This window comes from Monodelphis domestica, chromosome 6, assembly GCF_027887165.1.
Source record: "Monodelphis domestica isolate mMonDom1 chromosome 6, mMonDom1.pri, whole genome shotgun sequence".
Taxonomy (NCBI): Eukaryota; Metazoa; Chordata; class Mammalia; order Didelphimorphia; family Didelphidae; genus Monodelphis; species Monodelphis domestica.
The window spans coordinates 104,233,567-104,259,286 of record NC_077232.1 but is presented as its reverse complement, the minus strand read 5'-3'; the positions used below and the strand labels follow the sequence as shown (position 1 = coordinate 104,259,286).

At 34.4% G+C, this 25,720-nt stretch overlaps 1 protein-coding gene across 5 annotated transcripts in view; it reads left to right on the top strand.

Moving 5' to 3' along the window:
• KCNIP4 (potassium voltage-gated channel interacting protein 4) overlaps window positions 1-25,720 on the top strand; it is a 1,185,503-nt gene that overhangs the window by 1,135,723 nt on the left and 24,060 nt on the right. For all 5 annotated transcript variants that reach the window (XM_007496665.2, XM_007496663.3, XM_007496664.3 and 2 more), the window contains one exon: window positions 23,509-23,578. In XM_007496665.2, coding sequence (XP_007496727.2) covers window positions 23,509-23,578 — 70 coding nt within the window. The remainder of the gene's footprint in view (window positions 1-23,508; window positions 23,579-25,720) is intronic.

Below are 25,720 nucleotides of genomic sequence, written 5' to 3'. Positions count from 1 at the left end.
TCTTAGATGATAGATGAGTCTTTCACCACACAGCTTCAAACACCTTGTCTCTAGTACATGTAGGGTTCTAGATGGTTTAAAGAAATGGTTTTCAAACTTTTTTTGGCCTCAGTATCCCTTTATAGTCTTAAAAAATATCAAGGAATCACAAAAATGCTATTGTTTGAATTGTACACCTATAGTCATTTAGATATTTAGTGCATTCAAAAAATAAAATATCAGTATTGTTATGAAAACACTTTTAATCTTGTGGATTTCCTAAAAGGATATTAAGGATCTTTAGAAGCCCTCAAACAACACTTTGAAAACCACTGGTCTAGAGATTTATTTATAAACCCTTTCCAGCTTACTAAAACTGATTTCTCTAGGCAATTTGGAACTATGCATAAAGGGTGCTAAAAGGCTGTCTACCCTTTGATCCAGCCATAGCACTGCTGGGTTTGTACACCAAAGAGATAATAAGGAAAAAGGCCTATACAAGAATATTCATAGCTGCACCCTTTGTGGTGGCAAAAAATTGGAAAACGAGGGGATGCCCTTCATTTGGGGAATGGCTGAACAAATTGTGGTATATGTTGGTGATGGAATACTATTGTGCTGAAAGGATTAATAAACTGGAGGAATTCCATGTGAACTGGAATGACCTTCAGGAATTGATGCAGAGTGAGAGGAGCAGAACCAGGAGAACACTGTACACAGAGATTGATACACCGTGGTACAATTGAATGTAATAGACTTCTCATTAGTGGCAATGCAGTGATCCTGAACAACCTGGAGGCATCTATGAGAAAGATGACTATCCACATTCAGAGGAAAAACTGTGGGAGTAGAAACTTGGAAGAAAAACAACTGCTTGATTACATGGGTAGAGGGTAATATGACTGGGGATGTAGACTCTAAATGAACATCCCAGTGCAAACATCAACAGCATGGAAATAGATTCTGATCAAGAACACAAGTAATACCCAGTGGAATTGCATGTCAGATATGGGAAGGGTGGGTGAGGGGAGGGGAGGGAAATAATATGATTCTTGTAACCAAGGAATAATGTTCTAAATTTACTAAATAAAATTTTAAAAATATAAAAATAAATAAATTTGATTCCTCTAAATCTTTATTAGTAAAAATGTTCTCTTATATTCTACAGCTTAGTTCAGCTTCTAAAAATCTTGGTTGATTGTTTTGATGATTATTGTTTAAAACAAATATAAATTGTGAAGTCTTTTAAGAAAGTGGATATAAGGGTAGCAAGGTGGCATAATGGATACAGAGCCAGGTCTAAAGACAGGAGGTCCTAGATCGAAATTTTGGATCCTAGGACACTTCCTAACTGAATAACCTTGAGCAAGTCATTTCAGTCCAATTGTGTAGCCCTTACTCATCTGCTTTGGAACCAATTCTTGGTTTCCATTCTGAGGGAAGATAAGGGTTTTTTAAAAAGAAGGAAAGAAAATAGATATGGTATTTCAACAATTTTATATTTGATATCCATCCTCCTTAGTAGTGAGCTATTCCAGCTCACTACTAAGATTTATCATCATTCTATACAATAATTCAATCTTACTCAAAATCAAGATTAAACAAACATAAAATACATTGCATTTATCCTTTATTTGAATTTCCCTGTTTTACTTGAGGCTATGTAAGTTCAAAATTGTTTTGCTATTCAAATTAAGTGAAATTATGTTCATTTAATTGAATGAGTTATTACTATGGCTTATCTAAGACAATTTTGGGGAGAATAAGACTTTAGAGTTGAAAGGAATAATAGGGAACATCTAATAAGCACTTTCCAAAAACTCTATCTTATTATCCTCATTTTAAACAAATGGGAATGGAGGCTTGGAGAGAGTGATTTGTCACAGAGAATGCAGGAAAACATACCCCCCCAGTAACTAAGACAAAAATTAAGCCTTGGTGCCCTAATAATATAATATTAAAGGAAAGGTATTATATTTACAATCCAAGAATCCTGGGTTCTAATATCAGCATTAATACTCTCAAACTTTGAGCAAGTCATTCTTTCTGGGACTCAGTTTCTTCATTTGTAAAATTAAGAGGATCACTAAATGATATCTAAATTCTTGTCCAGTTTCAAAATTTTTATTATATGACCCCAAATTTATGACTTCCACTGGCAGTGGGGATTATTTTGCTCTTTTATATCTGTGTTCACAGTACCTAGAAGAGTACCTGCCAGACACCAGCAAGTGCTTAATAAATGTTTGTTGCTTGATTGCTTTACTAATTGATGAGTAATCTTGCCAAATTTATAATGCTATCAGTTAGTTCCCAGTGGAGTTAGTGATGGAATTCTCAGAACCTGCACTATTCAAGATCTGATTATTTTTTAGAAGGATGTGATGGATCTTTATTTATGAGAGTCTGTGCAAAGCCAACTCAAAAGTTTTTCTTAGCTACCTTCTTTTCATTTTCCACTTTATTGCTTTCAGATGTGCTGAAATACCTCTTTGGATGCTTATTAATAGAATTATGCTGCACCATCATTCATAGGTTTGCTCATACTTTTTTGTGTTTCAGAGTAACTGGACTAATAATTTCCAAATGAATTGATATTTTATATTTTTACTAAGGATACAGAACATCATGCCTTTCAAGTTCATGACTCAAAAATTGTATATCTAAAATGTGTTTGAAAATAAACAAGATTCTATTACTAAAAAATTATTAAAAAGGTATTTCAGTACATCTAAGGCTAGGATTTCATTGACTATATTTTTCTGTTATGTTCTTGGAAGTACAAAACATGCCAGTGGCAGCAAAGAACTGGAAAACTGAATGGATTTCCATCAATTAGGGAATAACTGAATAAACTATGGTATATGATTGAAAGGAAATATTATTATGCCATAAGAAATGATGAAGCAATAATCTTTGATGACCAATTTTGAATGACTTTGAAGCATGCCATTCACCTTATTTCCTCCATGAATTTTTCTCTGGTGTAAGCAATATGTGTCTGATGAACATGGAAATATGTATTATATGATAATACTTATATAGTCTATATCATACTAGTGCCATCTTGAAGGGGGAGAGGTTGGAAGGAGGGAGAGAACATTTATGGCAATGTGTCAGAAAACAATTATTGAAAATTTACCAACATATAATCTGGAAAAAATTTTAAAACTCTTAAAAAACACAAAATGTGTTAGAGAGAAATATCATTGGGTAGGATTAAGTCAGTCTGGTTTCCATGCTGTACAAGAAAAGCTATATGACCTCCCTACATCACTTTTCCTCATTGGGGCTTAGTATAAAATTTGTAAAAGCCTATCTATAAAATAACCAAGTGACATCTAACTTCCTTAGTAGCTCAGAAACAATTTGATAATAGGACTAGTTAAACTAGATGACCCCTAATGTCCCTTCCATCTTTATTTTTCCATTAGACAAATAATAATGACATAATGAGAAGGAATGAGGGACCATAAACCAATTACAATTTCTGAGAATTCCAAATGTTCTAAAGATTAATCTACCTTTTTCACCACATGAATTTTCTGAGGGGTTTATACTAATGGTAGAAACCTTCTGGCTGGGAAGATAACCTTCATAATGCCAACTAATGTATTGCTTTTTTTGTGCCTAAAGTCAAGCAGATTGAGACAATAACTAAGAAAAATGATAACTTCTCCATTCATTGTTGGCTGTTATCTCCTGAAGCCAAAAAGGAAAAAAAGAGCAGGTGGAAGGGAGAGCAATTGAAGTGCTAACATTTTTAACTATTTTATTACTGATTCTTAAAGAAGGGACACAAGCGAAACTACGGTATTGCTTTAGCTGTCTGGGTCTGGCTCACATTTCAATAATTTCTATTTCTTAAAATACCTGTCCAGACGTTGGGTATTCTGTCTGGGGAAGGAAACAAGTACCAGATATTGTGCTAAGCGCTTTATAAATATTATCTCTTTGATGCTCACAATTCTAGAAGGTAGGTGCTATTATTATCCTCATTTTATGGTTGAGGAAACTAAGGAAGAGAGAGGTTAAGTAATGTCAATGTGGAATCTAGAAGTCCCCAGTTTATTTAGATTGGAGGTAGAAACTCCAGGTTTTGAACTTGCCACAGGAGTGTTTTCTCCCTGAGGGAAGGTCCTACTTCACTGGTCTCAGGCTAACAAGAGACCTTGAGTTATAGCTCAGTAGGTATCATGTCAGTCTCATAAGCCAAAGGTCCAAAGTTTGACCCTTGAAAGGGGAATGTGATACAATGGGAGAAACTTCTAAGGCAAAAAGAGGCATCTGATGGGATTAGCCATCCCCACTCAGAACTAATTCAAGGTCTATTGTTAGCCTGAGACCAGGGAAGTAGGACCTTCCCTCAGGGAGAAAACTCTCCTGTGACAAGTTCAAAACCTGGGGTTTCTACCTCCAATCTAAATAAACTGGGGACTTCTAGATTCCACGTTGACAGTAACTTTCCCAGGATCATACAACTAATAAGTGTCTGTGGCTGGATCTGCATTCAAGTCTTCTTGACTCCAAAACTATTCACAGTGACTCCTAGCTGCCCTAGAGTCAGAAGACTTAGGTTCAAATTTTTTCTCTAATGTGACTTCTTATATGACCTTCACAGTCACACAGCAACCTCTTTAGACCTCCAATTTCTCAGAGGGGGGTTAGAATAAATTGAAATTCTTAGCCTGGGGTCAGTAAACTGCATTATCTTAAGAGTTTAAAAGAGGTCTCTGAAACCATCTAATTTAACCCATACCTGGAAGGGAACTCTTCCTTCTCCTAACCCCTTTATATCTCAGAAATCTCAATAAATATCATCCTATCTCCCCCTGAAAACATTAGTAAAGGAAAACCTCCTACCTCCAGAGGCAGCCTATTCCACTTTTAGACTGCTCTAATTGTTAGCAAGTTATTCCTTGCCTTACAGTGAAATTAGCCTAAATCAGTCTTACACCCATTACTCCTAGTTGTGCCTTCTGGGGCTGAGCTGAATGAGTCTTATCTGTCTCCCACCTGTCAGCTCTCCAATATGGCTAGTGATTCTGGCCCTCATAATACCTCTTCTCCAAGCTGAGTATATCCACCTTCTTCATTTGATCCTCATTTCACAGGTTTCTAGTTGTCCTTTGGCACATATTTCATTTTATTAGTGCATTTCTCAAAAGGTGGTTGGTTACCTGACCCAAATAAAATACTCCTGTTGTAAGCTCACCAGAGGAGAGTGCTGTGAGCCTATTACCAAGAGGCAGAGTTAGATAATGGAAAGAGCACAAGCTTTGGAGTCAGAAGACTTAGATTCATATCCTACAAATGGTATTACTACCTGTGTGCCACTTGTCCCTTGGTTTCAGACTCCTCCTCTCTAAAATAAGGGGTTGAAATAGATCAAGATTCTTAACCTGGAGTCTTACAAGCTTGTTTTGTTTTGTTTTTTAAATAACTGACATTTCAGTATAATCTACTATTATGAGAAGTCCATGGGTTTTGTCAAACTTCCAAAAAGCTCCATGACACCAAAAAAATAAAAGGTAAGAACTTCTAGACTAGATGGACTCTAAGGTCTTTTCCAGCACTGGATCTATGATTGTATGATCCTCTGACATGGATTCAAATCCCTTCTCTAATACTTACCATTCCTGTGTCCTTGGATAGCTATATTTTATAAAAGTTAGAGAGCTGTATCTGTAGTCAGGAAGACCACATTCTGATCACTTAAGTTCTGTCTGACTCAGTTTCATCATAAAATATTTTAAACTCACTATATAAATACTAGTTACTGTTGTTTTATTATTTATATATTATTTGCATCTTATATCTATTTATATTATTATTTTTTATTTATAGATTTTCTGGGCTTTAGGTCTCCACACATAAAATGAGAGATTGGGTGGATCAGATGGTTTCTTAGGCCATTTCCAGCTCTACCTGAAGATCCTACAAAATGCTCTCATTTTAGGCTTTCTAAGGCTGAATCCTCCCTCCCCCCTTTGGCTATTGCATCATTCTGTTGACTCTGTGTAATCTTCTAACTGACATATTACCAATATGCAGGAAATGTCTTAGAATGTGGAGAGTTTAAATTGGTGATGAGCAAGGATCATTCATTCCTCTTCAGAGGAGAGTCTAGGCAAGAGCAATTGCAGCAGTGCATAAGAAAAAAAAAGTAGGAATTTCATTGTTGTACTCCCAATCATCATGCTACAATTTCATAAAGACTAGTCGAATACACTTCATGGGGGGGGGGGTCAAAAACAGCCTAACAAGCCAAGTAATGTGGGAATAAAACATAAAAGTTCAGCACACTCTTATCTACAGTTTGAGGTAATATTTTCAATATATTCTTAAATGAATGACTTGGATATTTGCCTGCCTAAAACCTATAAAATATGTAAATGCAGAAGAACAAGATAATGAAACTTATGGAAATTAAGTGACATAATTTCCCCCACTATATACCTAGAGTTCTTAAAAAATGAAACAGAATTAATTTCTTTTCAAACAAGGAAAAAGAAAGGGTAAAGAGAATTCTTTCATTTCCAGTGTGAAAATAATGAGAACAAGAGATAAAAGTTTTAAGCATTCCAGGCTTTCAAGAGCTAACTAAACTGGCCTGGATGAGTTTTTAAAACTCATATATGGCACAACTATGTGTTACAGAAAGGTAAATTTTTCTCCCCCCAAAACTAAAATGATTTTTTAATCCAACCTAAACTAAGAATCAGAGAATTCATAGCTGGAAGGAACCTTACAAATCATCTACTTCAGTCCCATTGTAAAGATGGGGAAACTTGTCCATATTCCCCAATTAGATAGTGGTCAAACTATGGCTAAAAGCCACAACACCTGATTTCTAACCCAGGACTTTCTTACCATACCACAATTCCCCATTTATAATACTGAACATGTTTTTCTAGGCTCTGAAAGGAAGGAATAAGATGAGTGGGTAGAAGATTCAGAAAATTTGTTTATTCTTGGTGCAATGGGTAGATATTTGAAGAGCGGGGGAGATATTTAATAAATTCTATGCCAATACATTCTTCTTTGTACAAGTGAGGCTCCTATATAAAACTGGGTGGAGGAGGTGGGAGGAAAGACAGTTTTTGAGATATTCTGGAAACTAGGTGGAAAAGAATCTAGAAAGCTTAACTTTCAAAATAAAGATGAGAGAGACAGAAGAGAAGAGAATCAGAAACCTAGAGAAAGAAGTACATAAGAGAAACAGGAACCCAGAAACACTGAGACTGAGGGAAAGAGATAGGGAAAGGGGAAACAGACAGACTTAATGGAAATAGCAGTCACATGAAGCCCAGGGGAAACAGCTAACCCAGTCCCACTTGATACTTTTTAAACATTTTTACTTTGGGGAGAAATTCTTATATATACCAATCTTTCAAAAATCACTTTTCTATATAAAAATATTATTTAAAATATTCAAGAAATTAATTATTCCTAAAAAGGAGATCTATTCTAGATCCTGCATAACCTCAAATGTAGTTGCCAGAGAGAAAAGAACAAAAGCCAAGGAATATCCTTTATCCCACCTTTAATAAAAGTAAAGAAAGGACTACTAGCTTAAATTTCCCATAGAGAAATAGGGAAGATCAAAAAGAAGACCCTCAAACTGTATGTCTTGAAACCTGCAACTTCTATTATAGCTACATCACATGTTTGAAGATTTAATTTCCTTTTTAATATTCTTTCTTTTGGGGACCCAGGATTATACATAACTGTACCTAGAATTAAGAGCAACCTTATAATTTCTACTCTCAATGCTTTGCCAGACCCAAGAGAAAAGTCAATCTTGAGCAAAGGATATCCTACCTTATTCATGATTAAAAAATTGAAAAACTAATTACCTCAATTCAAAATCTATTGGAGACAATTTTTTTCCAGAGACATTGTCCTGGTGTAACTAGGTGAGGGAAGGGTGGGTTGTTTTGCAGTATCCCTCCATTCCAATCCACCTTACATAGAGCTAGAAAATAAATTGCTATCAGTTAATGAGTTATTGCCAAGTTATTGCCAAGATTGGCTAACTTCCTGAAAGTTAGAACTGTTAAAGAGTAGATTGCAGTTGGGGGGAAAGATAAGTTCCTCATCAATGGGACATTTTAAAGGGACGCTGGATCAGTTTGTCCAGGATATATCACAGAGGGCATCCCTGCACAATTATGAGTTAGACTGATGTCTTTCTATATTTTAAAGCTCTGTGATTCTGAAAACTAATGTTGTCAATTACTGATGAATATATTACTATTATTAACTTTAAAGAGTAAATAGGCTTTGGGATTCAAGATAAAAATAGAAACATTTAATGGATGCTTTCAAGCCCTTGTGAAATATCAAAGCATGTTGATCAATTTCCTTTTTAAAATTCATTTATTTAGAATATTTTTCCATGTTTATATGATTCATGATTTTTCCTCCCCTCTCCTGGATCTGACAAGCAATTCCACTGGGGTATACATGTATCACTGTTCAAAATCTATTTCCATGGATCGATTTTCTTTTACCAGTTCTGTTCTTCTATAATCTTCTAGATCAATAGTATCCCAAATGAGATCCATGGCATAACACCAAGATGGCCCCAAAGGATAGGAGAGCAACCAATCAAAGTGGGAGAAGATGACTAACATTCCCCCCTCCACACAGATAATCATAGGCTCATCTCCAACATAACACTGCTTCCTTCATCGCTCCCACACTAAGCCCCTCTCCACTGGCCTTCCATTGCTATGCTGGTTCTTGAGCCCTCTAAGATAGGAAAGATATATCCACAACCACTGTCCAGGTAAATTTCCACTGCCTCTCCCTTATCCCTAGTATCCCCACTTTCATTTCCCAATCACCACAACTGTGGGCTCCACAGTTAAAACTCCCTACCCCCCCCTTACCAATATGCCTGTATATGTGCTTTCATTTTTCAGCAGGAAAATTAATAGCAGAATAACGGGCAGGAATAGCTTATGTTTGCATTACTTGTGCCCCTCAAAATAACCTCTATCTTCTGAATTTCTACATTCCATGAAAAGCATAAGTTCTCCAACTTATCTTTTTCCTTGACTCCTCATTCAATGGAAGCAACATTCTTCAAATGTACCGATTATCTCTCAGTTGACGAATTTGATGGAATTTTTCCTCAGTCTTCATCCTTATTGATCTTTCTGCAGCATAATGCTATTGGCCAACATGTGCAGAATAGTGCATGTAAAAAACTTACAAAAAAATACTTACATGTTTGGATAGGTTTAAAAAACAGTTTATCATTAGGATAGAACAATCAAAAGAGGTTTGAGAATCACTGCTCTCAGGGGATTATAACATACTACACCTGATAGAATCTAGGACTTATAAGGAAATAATAACAGAGCTAGTTTTTTTTTTACTTAAATAAGGGTTTGTTCATCCTTCTTCTTTTATCAGAGTTAATTGTCATAATGTTTTGAATCAACCAGAAAAAAATTAACTGCATTTGGGTAGAGCCTGCCATTTCCATTTATAAAATGGGTCTATTAATATTTGCCCTTTATTTCTCCCTTTTGGAAATGTGAATTAATTAGATCTTATCCGTAAAGTCCTCTGAGCTATTGTGATAAATTTAAAGTATAAATATGTGGTTTTAAAATAAAATTTCCTGGAATTTATCTATCCAAATAAATCTATCCATTCAAAGTAATCACCTTGGGAGAATATGTAATTATCCTATTTGATTTTGGAACCCAATTGTTCTGAGGAATAGATCACAAAATGAGTTTTCTAGCTCAAGAATGCTAGTCTCACAACTTTATGGTCACTTAAATCTTTCTCTCACTTTTTTAAAATTAGAAACTATATTACCCAAACCATGTTTTTGATCAGATTCATCTCTGAGTAATTTTTGGTTGAAGCAATATCTCCAAGGATTTTAAGATTGTTGTCATATAACATCTAAAGACATTTCTTCTTTAGCCTAACAACTCTAGTTCCTGCAATTTATCATACAGTAAATTATGGTTTCAGGGATTATTCATATCTAGTTGCTCTCCTCTAGATATATTCCCAATTATCAATGTTGCTTTTAAAATATGGCACTCAGAATTGGACCCGGTGTTTCATATATGATCTGATGAGAGTCGTGATTATTACAATTACTGTCCTTTGAAATTTGAGCCATCTTTTTATATCACCTTACCCTGGTGCCTTGTCTGTCATATATTAACTTTCAGAATGCTCTATGGTATTCTCCCTTGAAAACTTCTCCACCTGATTTACAGTAATCTTTGCCACCCCAATCCTTTCCATCACCTTTGGGGACCTTAACCTTCATATTGATTATCATTTCTATAATCCCAGTCTCTCAGTTTACCATCCTCCTAAACTCTCATGACTTTCACCTCCATTCTACATTAGCCATTCAAAGGAATGATCATTATCTCCAGCCCAAACCACCTAATTCTAAGATCCTGACTTGAGAAATTCTCCTTCTCTGATTGGAGACTCCAAGCCTTCAACTTAGTCTCTGGATCTGTTCTTCCTACTTCCTGTTTTGTCCTCCAGTTCCTTAGTTTATCCCCTTTGTACTCAGTCCATCAGCCCTGATCTGGCTTAAGGGAATATAAGAATATAATCAAAATCATTCTGAAAAAAAAAATGTAGAGCATTATACAAGTAAAACATTTTTGCTGTTTGGGGGATTATTTATTACTATTACTCACAAAAGGCAGTGGAAAAGGCTATAGCATTAAACTACCCATGAATTCAGAAGAACAGCAATAAAGGCTATCATCACAGAACTCTATTATAGAAAGAGAAGGTGCCCTTATCAAGGGTAAGAAGGAAGGTAAATAGCCAAAGTGCTCCACTGGTTTTCTTGAAACTAGGGGCAAAATAAAGGAAGGCCTCCAACATCCCTACTATGTTAAACTTGTGGAAGGACACAGATGACAGTTGCACTGGATGAGCATGTATATATTAGAGGGTAATGTCCAGTTGATGAGATCCAAGATCCATCAGAGTACTGAATAAGGGTAGTGATTATAAAGCCAGTTTAAGGAATAAGCAGGATGCTGAGAGAGAGGCTCCTCACATCTGGTGTACCTGGTCTTAGTGTCCTCTTGGTGCAAAGAAGAAATCTAGTTCATTCTGTAGGACAAAAGTGGCTGGGAACTCATTGTATAGGAGGTCAGTGGAGCAACGGAATTTTTTACTTGAACAGAGTAGAGTTGGACAAGATGTGACCTCTGAGGTTCCTTCTAGCTGGTACATTCTATTATTATGATATTTTCTGAAAAGAAAGGAAATTCTATGGAGACCCTGATGGGGCTATATACTAGTGAACTAGTAGAAGTCCCTATAGCTCCCAAATGCTCTGAAAGTTGTGTTTACTAGCAACATCATTCTAACTGGAACTAGACCTAGATTTTCTGATCTGTCATAGAGAGCACTGCTGCCCTCTTGTGCTGCTATGTTATAATCAAATAATATACCTTCAACACTTGTAGACTCAGTTCTAATCATCAGGCTCCCCTAGAATCATTTGAAAAGAAATTTTATTAATTATCCAATATCTAATGGTAGGGATATAAAGAAGCATAAGATACACTCTTTGTTCTCCAGAGACTTCAGAAGTATTCAGTTCTGTATTTGTGAATAATCTATCATTTCACAGGCAAAGGATATCTTCTGTTTTCAAACATTTAACATTTGTTTATGTAACAGATATTGATAGATTTCACAATTATTGAAAATAATTTTCTAAAATAGAAGCATTCCAGGAGTGACCAGGGTTTGATTCTCCCAAATCAGTATCTGATAAATTTTATATTAAAAGCAAGAAAGCATGCTTCCTGCAAAGCTTCAGGAAGGACAAGACCACGTAAGACCTGTGAACCAGCAGGTGGAGTGGCATGGCAGAGTGTGAAGAATATTGGATTGGAGCCAGAAAGTCTATTTCATGTGCACTTCTTCCATTCACTCAGTGTGTGAAAATGATATTGTTGAACCATTTGTAAAATGGAAATTACAATGCATATTTTGTCATCAGCTAAGTTTTCTATATTCCTTAAGTTGTTATATAAATGTAAGATATATTATTGTTGTTTACTTATTTTAATTCAATAGATATACATATATACAGGTATCCCTTCCTCATCATAACTTTTGCCATCACAGTTTCAATATTTAATGGGTCAGCGATAAGAATTGGGAATTTTAGGGGGGAGTTTGCAGAAGCCACAGATGACATGTGAAGGCAAGCAGATTTAGAAACTCAGAAATGCATAAAATATATGTGTAGTATTATGAAATAGTAAAAAAATTAAATCCAAAAAATTTTATATAGGTTTTCCAGATCACAGGATGTGGAAGAGATATACATGTACCTGTATGTATGTATATGTGTGTATATATATGTGTGTGTTATGAATTTGAGACTTGAAAGGAACTTTGAGAGATAATCTAGCTTAGCCCCTTAGTTTGATGGACAAGGAGATTAAGTTTTATAGAGGTAAAATAAGAATACAAAGGGAATGATTGGCAGGGCCAAGACTTTGCCCAGTTCTTCTGCAGCCAAGTCTAAAGTTTTCCTATTGTATACACTACTCTCCTCATTTTATAGATGAGACAATTGAGACAGAGAGACATGGCTTGTTAAATAATAAGCAGTGATTTGCAGAGTCATAACTTGAACCTTGATGACAGGTCCAATAACTATCTTTAGGCAGAATTTGTATATCCAGAATAAATAAATTAGGTAAAATAACATTCAAATTCAGGAATGAGAAGTTATTAGTTTTCCAATAACAGGAATAAAATGATGGCTAAAGCAGTATTGTCTTTCCAAGTTTTCATAGGGATTATTTCCATAAACAATATTAAAACATATCAGAACTAAATTCGATTTATTTAGGAAATGTATTTTGTACTTCTCTATTGTTTGTATTATAGTTCATTCTTTACATTCTCAAATTAATAATATATTTTAGTGTTTAAAAAGACTGGTTATTTTCTTCCTCTCTGTTGCTATATTATATCTTATTACTTCTTATTCCATCGTACTTCTATTAAATAAGTTTCAATCTTTTGGGAAGATCTCTGTTCAATCTCTTTTGAAAAGTCACTCAGTTGATATAATGGCATACAGAAAATCTAACTTGCTAATCAGTATGTAAAGAAGATTCTGTGTATTTACACACACACACACACACACACACACACACACACATATATATATATATATATATATGTCAATGTAAATTCATACATACTCATAGATGAGGGCCTGTGACTTCATTGATATAGGGTATTTCCAGCATGGAAATTCTCCCCACAGATATAGATCTTGTTGGTTTTGGAAAATGAGTCTCCTTTTGTGGTCCAGTCTAAAAGTACAGTGGCCACTCGCAGAGCCCCACTCAGGTTCAGTCCAGCAACACTGGCTGTCCCCAACCCCGGTCAGTTTGCCCCACCCTCCCCACTATCAAGGATTGTAGGAATATGCCATAATGTCAACCAGATCAGAAATTGAGCTGATTGGAGTATAGTAATATGCAAAATTCTTGCCTATAGCTTATGTGTATATAGGAAGAGGGGTTCTCTCTCTCTCTCTCTCTATATATATATATATATATATGTGTGTGTGTGTGTGTGTGTGTGTGTGTTATATATATCACACTAATAGCACAAGTGTGTATCAAACATGGGTACATTGCACACCTTAGCAGTAATCAAATTGACATTCATTCGTTTATTTTGTAAACCAGAGTATCAAGAAATCTTGCTAACCCTGCATTCTTTATTCCTATCAAATGCACGATGTTAGTGTATGTTATAATGAAGCAATTATTCCTTCTGTAAATTCAATTCAATAATTGTTAAGTGTCTACTATGTATCAAGCACACTGACTGCTAAGTGCTGGGGATACAAAAAAAAAAAGGCAAAAGACAGTCCCAGTCCTCAAGGAGCTTACAATCTAATGGGAAAGAAAACCTGCAAACAAATAAATACAAAGCAAGCTATTTTTTAAAAAATGGGAAATAATTAAGAGAAAGCACTTGAATAAAGATGTATTAGGGAAAGCTTCTCATAGAAAGTAGGATTTTAGTTAAATCTTAAAGGAAATCAGGAGGTCAGTACTCAGAACGGAGGAGGAAGAGTATTCTAGGCAAATGTGATGGCCAGAGAGAATGTTTGGAGCAGAGAGGTGGCATATCTTGTTCATGGACCAGCCAAGAGGTCAGTATCACTGGATCAGAAAGCTAAGAAGGGCTCTGAATGTCCTACATATATTTTGCAATTGCCCCTGGAGTAAATAGGAAGCCATTGGAGCTGGTTGGGGGTGGGCAGCAGGGGAAGGAATGACATGATCAGACCTGCCTTTTACTATAGTTTGATGTAGCAGATATGGGTTCACATAGCTGGCTTTGCCACATAAGAGTAATATGGGCTTGAAGCAGCAAGTCATTTGACCTCTCTGATGTTTAACTTCCTCTTTTGTAAAAATGGAGATAATGGTACTTAAGCTACCTATCTCCCATGGTTTCCCATGGGATCCAATGAGATGTGTCTAAAATGTTTTGAAACTTTCAAGTAGTATTATATGCACAAAGCTTTGTTATTTTTGTTTTTTTTTAATTGTTGATAGAAGCATTGTTGCAAAGAGCCATTTGCTATTAAAAAGAGAGCCACTGGAGTTTGTTGAACATAAGCATGACAGGTTAGCGCTACATTTTAGGAAGATTATAGCAACTGAATGGAGGATGGATTGGCATTAGGAAAGACCATCAGGCTACTGCGGTAGTCCAGGAATATGAATGATAATATTCTAACTAGGGCTGTGGCAGGGACAAAGAAAGGGAGGAATATATGAGAAATGAAGAAAGAAGAAAAGGCAGTAGCAGTGAGGAAAAGGGGAAGGACAATGGTGTGTCACATACAAAAGCAGTAGAGCTCAGGAGTAAAATAATAAGATAGAGCACTAAAAAAGTTGATCCAAATAGGAGTATTATTGCAGTCATTTCTACAGCATTTTATCAGTAATAAAAAACCAAGATAAGGTGAACTGAGAGTTTTCTCATGAGAATAATAGGGCTAAAGACCCATGAATGTACGCAAAAGAAATTTTCTGCTCACACATGAATATTTCTGTGAAGCTCCATTTAGCATATCAGGTTGATCTTATAATAGTAATGATTCATATTCACATGGTGCTTTCTGGTCTTCAAAGTACATTTCTGTCAAGAGCCCTATAAAGTAAAGAGTGTATTCATTATTGTCCCCATTTTACAGAAGAGGAAAGTAAGACTCTGAGAGTTTAATTAGTAGTAGTGGTAAAGGTAATAATAATAACTGACATTTGTATCATGGTAGAGTTTGCAAAGTACTTTGCATACATTATTTCATTTGCCTTTACAACTCTAAAAGCTGTTCTATAGGCAATATTATTCTAGTCACAGATGAAGGAACTGAGGCTCAAAGAGATTAGGTGGCTTATCCAGATGAGAAAATTGAAGCGCAGGAAGGTTAATTATTTTACTATAGTCACAAAATTAGTTAAGTGTCAAAGGCAGGACTTGAATTGAGATTTTCTGACTCAAATAAATCATACAGGATCAATCTTAATCTTCTCCCTACTAAATGCCAGGTATTTTTTAACATTTAAAGTTTTATTGAACAAAAAATAGATCATGGAATTCTGAGTTCACAGAGCAAAGCAACTGTCCCACTGAAAATGAATCTTGTAATATGTAACCTTACTAATAGCAACTATGGAAAAGGTATGGAATGTTTCAGTTATCTGAACAGCAAAGGGGAACTGGGGATAATTTATAGAAACTGAGAGAAAAATGGGGCCAGATAAAATCTAGACATGTTGAATATGCTTCTACCTCATTCTACCTATAGGAATACCTATACTCTACCTATGGAATTCAGATAGACTGAATTCCATAAATTAACATCAGGTATTACTGTAATTTGCTCATTGGGAAAAGTTTTTTTTTTAATAGTAGGCACTGGAGTCTTCAAAGAAACTAGGGATTGCAAGAGGTAGAGATGAGGAAAGAAAGCATTCCAGGCACCTGGCATAGTCTGTGCAAAGGAAAGAGGGTAAGAAACAGAATCATATGTATAGGGCATAATAAGAAAGCCAGTTAGGCTAGAATATAGAGTATATATGGAGAAATAATATGTTATAAGCCTGGAAAGATAGAGTTTAGCTAAATTACTAAGGGCTTTAAAAACTAAACATGGGGACTTCTGGGTAAACATGGCTGCAGTTTATATTAATATGATTCTACAAAACTGGTTAAAAAACAAATCATAGAAACAATAATTTCATTGAAGAAAATGACAATGATGAGACGTACTTTCAAAATCTATGGGATGCAGCCAAAGCAGTGCACAGGGAGAAGTTTATATCCTTGAGTTCATATATTAACAAATTAGGGAGGGCAAAGATCAAAGAATTGGGCATGCAAATCAAAAAAAAAATTGAAAGGGAACAAATTAAAAATCCCCAGTTAAAAACAAATTAGAGATCCTAAAAATTAAAGGAGAAATTAATACAATAGAGAGTGAAATAACTATTGAATTAATAAATAAGACTAGAAGCTGGTAATTTGAAAATACAAAAGAGAGAAAGTACTGGTCAATGTAATAAAAAAGGAAAGAAGAAAAACAAATTAACAGTATCGAAGATGAAAAGGGAGACCTCACCTCGAATGAAGAGGAAATTGAGGCAATCATTAAAAATTATTTTGCCCAGTTATATGGCAATAAATATGGCAGTCTAGGTGATATGGATGAATATTTACAAAAAATATACATTGCCTAGATTAACAGAAGAAGAAATAGAATACTTAAATAATTTCCTATCAGAAAAAGAAATTGAACAAACCATCAAAGAACTCCCTAAGAAAAAATCCCCAGGTCCAGATGGATTCAAAAATGAATTCTATCACACATTCAAAGAACAACTAATCCCTATACTATACAAACTATTTGACATAATTTGCAAAGAAGGAGTTCTACCAAATTGCTTTTATGACACAAATATAGTACTGATTCCAAAGCCAGGCAGTTCAAAAACAGAGAAAGAAAATGTATAGACCATTCTCCTTAATGAATACAGATGCAAAAATTTTAAATAGAATTCTAGCAAAAAGACTCCAGCAAGTCATCACAAGGGTTATGAACAGGTGGGATTTATACTAGAAATGCAAGGATGATTTACTATTAAGAAAAGCATCTACATAATTAACCATATCAACAAGCAAACAAACACAAATCACATGATTATCTCAATAAATGCAGAAAAAGCCTTTGACGAAATACAACACTCATTCCTATTGAAAACACTAGAAAGCATAGGAATAAAAGGGCCTTTCCTAAGAATAATAAACACTATATATCTAAAACCATCAGCAAACATCATCTACAATGGGGATAAACTAGAAGCCTTCCCAATAAGATCAGGAGTGAAACGAGGATGCTTGTTATCACCTCTATTATTTAGCATTGTACTAGAAACACTAGCAGTAGCAATTAGAGAAGAAAAAAAATTGAAGGTATTAAAAGAGGTAATGAGGAGACCAAGCTATCACTCTTTGTAGTTGATATGGTCTACTTAAAGAACCTTAGAGAATCAACTAAAAAGCTAATGGAAATAATCAACAACTTTATCAAAGTTGCGGGTTACAAAATAAACCCACACACATAAATCATCAACATTTCTATATATTTCCAACACTTCTCATCAGCAAGAGTTAGAGAAATTCCATTTAAAATAACCATAGACAATATAAAACATTTAGGAATCTATATGCCAAGACAAACATAGGAAGTATTTGAACACAACTGCATAACACTCTCCACACAATTAAAACTAGATCTAAATAATTGGAAAAACATTAATTGCTCATGGGTAGGATGAGCTAACATAATAAAAATGACTATCCAATCCAAATTAATTTACTTATTTAGTGCCATACCCATTAAACTACCAAGAAACTTTTTTTACTGAATTAGAAAAAAACTATAACAAAGTTCATTTTGGAAGAACAAAAAAATAAGAATATCAAGGGAAATATTGAAAAAAATATGAAGGAATGTGGCGTAGCAGTACCAGATCTTAAACTGCTCTATAAAACAGTGGTCATCAAAACAATATGGTACTGGCTAAGAGACAGAAGGGAGAATCGGTGGAATAGACTTAGGGTCAGTGACCTCAGAATGACAGTCTATGATAAACCCAAAGATCCCAGCTTTTGGGACAAAAATCCACTATTTGACAAAAACTGCTGGGGAAGTTAGAAAACAGTATGGGAGAGATTAGGTTTGGATCAACATCTCACAGGCTACACCAAAATAAACTCAGAATGGGTGAATGATTTGAATATAAAGAAGGAAACTATGATTAATTAGGTGAAGAATAAAGAATAGTATACTTGTCAGATCTTTGGGAAAGGAAAGATTTTAAGAACAGGCAAGAATTAGAAAAAATTACAAAATGTAATATAAATAATTTTCATTACATTAAATTAAAAAGGTTTTGCACAAACAAAACCAATGTAACTAAAATTAGAAGGGAAGCAACAAATTAGGAAAAAATCTTTATAACAGAAACCTCTGCAAAGGTCTAATTACTCAAGTTTATAAAGAGCTAAATCAATTGTACAAAAAATCAAGCCATTCCCCAACTGATAAATGGGCAAGGGACATGAATAGGCAATTTTCAGATAAAGAAATCAAAATTGTCAATAAACACATGAAAAAATGTTCTAAATCTCTTATAATCAGAGAGATGCAAATCAAAACAACTCAGAGGTACCACCTCATACCTAGCAGTTTGGCTAACATGACAGCAAAGGAAAGTAATAAATGTTGGAGGTGATGTGGCAAAATTGGGACATTAATGCATTGCTGGTGGAGTTGTGAATTGATCCAACCATTCTGGAAGGCAATTTGGAACTATGCCCACAGGGCGCTAAAATGCTGTCTACCCTTTGATCCAGCCATAGCACTGCTGGGTTTGTACACCAAAGAGATAATAAGGAAAAAGACTTGTACAAGAATATTCATAGCTACGCTCTTTGTGGTGGCAAAAAATTGGAAAATGAGGGGATGCCCTTCAATTGAGGAATGGCTAAACAAATTGTGGTATATGTTGGTGATGGAATATAATTGTGCCCAAAGGAATAATGTACTGGAGGAATTCCATGTGAACTGGAATGACCTCCAGGAATTGATGCAAAGTGAAAGGAGTAGAACCAGGAGAACATTGTACCCAGAGACTGATATACTGTGGAATAATTGAATGTAATGGACTTCTATGACAAAATAAATGCCCCCTTGTTTGCCTATTAAATCCCTTCATGACCTGGTCCCAACTTATGTTTCCAAAATTATTATATATGATTTATCTTCTCGCACTCTTACAGTACAGCCAAACTGGCCCTCTTACATCTTCCTCTCTTCTAGTGCCCTCCTCTACACCTAGAGTGCATGCCCTCCTCTTCTCCACATCATAAGATTCCCTTCTTCGACATAGCCCATGCTTCTACATAAAGCTTTTAGCTTCACATTAGCCAATGTCCTCCATCCAAAACTATCATATATTCATTCACTTTTTCTTTAATATATTTAGTCTCCTGCAATATAGAGTAACCTTAGAGTCAGGATTATAATTTTGGGGGTGGGGGGATCTCATCATAGCACAATGTAATAAAAACTTGTTAATCAATTCAGAGATCGAAGCTCAAGGAAAAGATAATATCCAGGAAGAAAGAAATGTCACTACAGCAGTTTCAAAAAGTTTAAACAATATGAAGATTAAGTAAAACAGTTTGAAATTAGGGGGGGAAACCAACTAAACTATATCATTTCCCCAGGAATTTTGCTACTAGGTTTATATCTGAAGTATAATGAAAGATAGATCCTTTACACTCCATCTTGATATAATTTCTTTTAAACTTTACTCATATTTTGTATTTTATCACCTATGTATGTGTTTCATTCTTCATATATAAGGAACTCCTTTAGGGACAGGAGTAGTTTACTTCTGTCTTTGTATTTCCAATATCCAGCACAACGCCTTCCTTAATAAATGTTAGTGAATGGAAAAACTATTTGTAACCGAAAAACTACAAAAGGAAACAAATAACTGTCCAACAATTGGAGGGATGGCTAAAACATTTTGGTATATTAACCATGTAGAATATTATTGCATCAAAAGGACAACCAAAATTTAAAGAAAAAAATTAATCGGAGAATCATGGGAAAACTTTTGTGAACTGACGTGAAGTAAAGAATGAAAAAGAATGCATGACAACAGTCACACAGATGAAGACAAAACTTAAAAGACAATAGAATGAAATCAAAATCAGTGACCAATATTGAAGCCAGTATCTTAAGTTAAAATGCATTTCCTTTCTCTTAAAAAAAGTGTTGTTGTTGGGGTTTTTTTTAAATAAAATATCCTACACTAGGAATGTTGAATAGTAGGTTTTCAAGGAAAGGATGCATGACTACTTAAAGTTTTTCTAAAGGCTGTCCTGATAGTTATATATTAGCCTGTGATCTTTGAAGCACCACTAACTCTGAGATAGTATGATTCTAAAATTCAGGCATTTTTCTGTTTTCAATGTGTTTTGACATTTGTTATTTTATCCTTTCAAAAACCCAATGAAGTAAGGAAAGCAAGTATTACTATTCATATTTTAGAGCTATCCTTGTTCTCCTGGGCCTCCTAACCTCACTTCGCAAGCAATTTTTGCTTCCTATGATTTTCTGAAATTGTATCTTTCTACATCTATTACCATGTTGCAATATTTAATTATATTCATATATCAGAACTCATTCAGCCATTTCTCAGTTGATGGACAACATTTAGCTTTCAGTTCTTTTCTTATATTTTTTCTTTTTTTTCTCCTTTTAAACCCCATTTCAGAATTAATACAAGTTATTTTGCCCACCTCACAGACATGAAGCTATTCAAAACATAAAGCAAGTACAGATAATAGCTTTAATTTATAAAGCATTTTGTAGTTATAGAATACTTTAAAGATGATTCATAGTGATACAGTAGAAAGAACTCTTGCTTTGGAGTCAGAAAAGTGGGTTTCAAAAACCTGCCAGTTATTTATTATCTCTATGATTTGGGGTAAATCTCCAAGTCTTTTTCTTCCTCTGTAAAATAGAGGTTTAGGTTAAATGGCTTTTAAGTTTTCTTCCAGTTCCATTATCCAGTATCACTGACATTTTATCTTCATATCAGTCTCAAGAGGTAGATATTATAAATATTATTATCCCATTCCTACAGCTAAGAAAACTATTGTAGTTGCTCAAGATTTACGTAGCTAATAAATGGCAGAGCTCTGATTCAAATTCATGTTTTCTGAATCTAAGTTCAGTGCTGTTTATACTACTCCATAGGCAGTGCAATTTTTAATATATTTTTTTTTTCTTTATGCTAGGGCAGGTAGTTATAAACTTATCAAAAGCAGTTGAGAAGTCTGTGATTTGACCAATTCCTGCCTGTCATCAGTAATCGTCCTTACCTCTTGACAACAGCATTTTAAATCCCTTACAAGCTTCTATCTCTGACCCTCCATAAATTTACCACCACTTAGCCAAGATCCATCAAGTTTGTACTCTTATTTTTATCACAACCAGATGGCTGGTATTGACATAGACACTGAACCATATGTTTTCAATATATAAAAGTCTTTCAGTCAGCAAACATTTATTAAATGCCAGGCGCTATGCTACATGCTGGCAATCAAGAAGGGAAAAACAACCGCAGCCCATGTTGTCAAGGAGCTCGTCTTGTAATCAGGGAGACTACACAGGAATAACAATTTAAGATTTACAGAGTGTATACAGTAAATGATCTCTCCAAGTAAAGACATGGGTGAGGGAAAAGAGAAAGAAAGAAAAGAAAAGCCTTTTCCAGAATGTAGGATTTGAAATGTAAGAGTTAATTTGCTTCTATAGATGTTTGTGTTACTTCCATATAGTCAAAGATCAAACAATTGTTTTGACCAGAAAACCTGAGCCCTTCATTTCTATGTAGACGGTCTCATTCTTTTATTGCTACACTTACTGATTTTCTCCTTTATAGTTCTTAGAGACTGTCATTTCTGCGAAAGGGATATAATGATATTCCATAATCCCTTCTTTCAAACTAAAGAATGATTTTTTGTTTTATATACATTAATGTTCTTATTTTTATTTGTATATGTAATTATATATAATGAAATATATAAACATATTAAATATATTTAAATATTTAATTTATTTTTATTTATTTAAATAAATATATATTTAATATATTTAAAATAAAATATAATTAAAATGATATAATGTATATAATATTATATCATATATATAATTTCTTATAAATAATAATAAATTAAAATAAATATACTCCTCCAAAAGAAACAAAATCTCATGTTAGCCATTTCCAAAAGTCTGTATCTCTTTCTTTTATTTCCTTAGCTGCTACGCCATCCTCTCCCCTAAAAGACAGGTAATATGATATAGGTTCTACTTATATTATCACATAATACATATATCCCTTTTTGTCATTTGTGAAACAAAATACATATCACTAATGCCTGAGGAAAATTTATGGGGGAAAAAAAGGTAGATCTTCATTCATTCTCCATATGTTCTTTCTATAGAGGTAGATAGTCTTTTCATCATGAGTCCCTTGGAGTTGTCCTGTATCCTTTTTTTGTTGACAATAGTTATTATTCACAGCCAATTATCATACATTGTTATTGTTCCTGGGTACAACAGTCTCTTGGTTCTGCTCACTTCACTTTGCATCACTTCATATAAGTCTATTAAGGTATTTTTGGCAGTGTTTGTGATCATCTTGTTTGTCATTTCTTATAGTATAATAGTATTCCATTACAACTATATGCTAACTACAGCTTGTCAAGCCATTCCCCAATTGATGGACATCCCCTAGTTTCCAGTTCTTTGTCACCACTGACTGAGGTTTGTTTATTTGTTTTTAATGTGATGTGGCAATATGGTAGAATTTGGGGGGTTTTTTAGGGAAGGGGTTCAAAAATCATGTGTAAAAATTACACATTGTATTTTCCTCTTCATTTCCATTCTTCATTCTACACCCAAAGATATGGTGTAGTTCATAGGGATAGAGACTAGATTTTATTGGTCTAAGCATCGCCTGAAGAAGGAAATGCCTTCCAGCAGTGCAGGTCAGTCATCAACTTCTCTGTAACTTGGAGTCTTATACAGAGGCGCCTCGAACACTGAAAAGTAACTTACCTTGAGTAAAGCAGCCCATACATGTTAGAGGCAACACTTAAACCCAGGTCTTCCTGACTGTTAGTCACTACTCTTTGTGTGGCTTGTTGACGTCTATAATAACTTTTCTTCCTTCCAAATGAATGTTATGCCATTAATTTTCCAGATCAGAAAAGTCACAGTATAGACAGCTCTGTGCCCTACCCTCCAAAATGCAAAAATTCATTTTTAAGGATGATTCACTCATATTGCCTCTCTGTAACTTTCTTTAGGAATGCCCCAGTGGTGTTGTTAATGAAGATACCTTCAAAGAGATTTACTCTCAGTTCTTTCCACAGGGAGGTAAGTACAAATGTGAAGTTGTTAACATGTTCTCCAGCTGTAATTTGGAGTCTAGTTTAATCTTCCTCAAGCGCCTCTGGTTGTTCAAAAGATTGGTATATTTAAATAATAAAAGGGAGTCACAACTGAAACCAACTGGTTTTGTTAAAAACAAGGGGCAGAACTCTTTTTATCAGGAACTAGGCTTATTATAATGATGATAGTGAGTAAATGTAGCACTAATATGACTTTTCCTTTGAATATGACTTGCTTTTTTTGTCATTTATTTCCTATTAGATATTTCCAATTAGATGTTCTAATTAGATTTTAGTAGGATTTAACTAACAGAAACTTGCTCCTATGTGTGCACATTTGACTGCAGTGTGCTACTATTGTTTAATTAACTACAACCATCTCACTGAAAAAAAATTGTTTTACTACACCACACTTCAAGCTTCATCGGCATTATTAACATTTTCTTTATCACTTTCTTAAATCTAGTCACTAAGAAAACAATGAATCAAGCTCTGATTTGTAGCATTTGCCAATTTCCAAGTTGTAAATGTTCACACAGAAATTTTAACAATCAGCTCTCCAGAGCCAATTTGAACTGGTTCTAGCATGCCATGCCCCTAATTAGCTGTATGTGCAACAATAAATTTAATCCTTTGAAATCTAGTATTCCTAAATTAAAGCAAGCAATAAAATTTCAATGCAACACAATTAGTTTTCTGACAATGGTTAGCCCATATTTTCCAATACCAACATAAAAGGAATGGGGGTGAGGGGGGAAGGAAAAAGTATTTATATAGCACCAGGGGCAATGCTAAGCACTTTTCAAATATTATCTTATTTGGTCCTCACAACAACCCTGGAGGTGAGTGGTATTATCCTCATTTGAAGAAATCCAGAAAAGCAGAGGTTAAGTGACTTGCCCAGGGTCATGCATATCTAGGTTTTGAGGTCTGATCTGCCCTCACCTCTCATGACTCCAGACCTAGTGCTCTGTTCACTATAACTTCACTTAGCTGCCTTAGTATAGACTCTAGTTAGTGTAAACTGAAAGGTAGGATTTTTAAATCAGGAGATTTGGGTTCAAATTCCAAACTTTTTTTTTTTTAACTGAGGGACCAAAGGCAAGCTAATTAACTTCCTTGAGCTTCAATTACTCAAAATCCAAAATTTCATCTACTATTCTTACAAGGAAAGCACTTTTCACATTCTAAAGCCCTGGAGAAATGTGAGCTCCCTCCATTTAAAAATATCCTTTCATTTCCACATATAATCTTGAAATTGTTTTAGACTCAAAAATTATTCAAAGAATCAAGTATATACTCTCAACTTGTATATTCACATCTATATTCTAGAAATTATTGCTGCTACAAACACGAATTGAAACCTTTTTTTAATCATAGTAATTTATGAAGGTTATTAAATGAAACAAATTCAATCCAGTTTCATGTTAAAATTTCATCTTTTTTTGAAAAACATTATTTTTATATTATGGACTTCCTACTTGAAATATATTCCCTTGGCAAAGAGTTTCATATTAAAAAATCCAAATAGTTAAGAAGAAAATTACTTTCTTTTCTTTTACAAATTCTTTGATTGTGTTAATCAAAAGACATAAATTCACAAGTATTATGCATTACTAATGACTATACATTTTGAAAGACTCTTGACTTGAAATTTAAAAAACTGATACTACATGTCCATATTTTTCCATGATGGTAATGAAGGAAAAAAAATGTTTTAAGAAAGAAAATTTCAGTGGCAATCATTTTCCCCTGACCCTTAAAAGTCCTTCTTTGAATAGTTTTTATGAACTATTTATCAGTTCTTGGTCCAGTGTGTCAGAATCAAGGAAGGAAGAATTATTCACAGTAAAATGTCTCTAAATTATATATGTATATATATAGTATATAGTGAATATTATACAGTATATATAGATATGTTGTTACAAGGGAATCACTTTAAAAGACTGATATATATTAATTTAAGGTCGCCAAGGAATCAGCTATGTAATTCCTAAATGAAAACTAAAGTCAGCCGTCAATCTTTTATGGAGTTTAATTACAATAGGAGGAAGTAATTAGAGATAGAGAGAAAAAGGGAGAGAAGGAAATAGGGCTTAAATACCCCTTCTGTTTAGGCTGGGCCAAA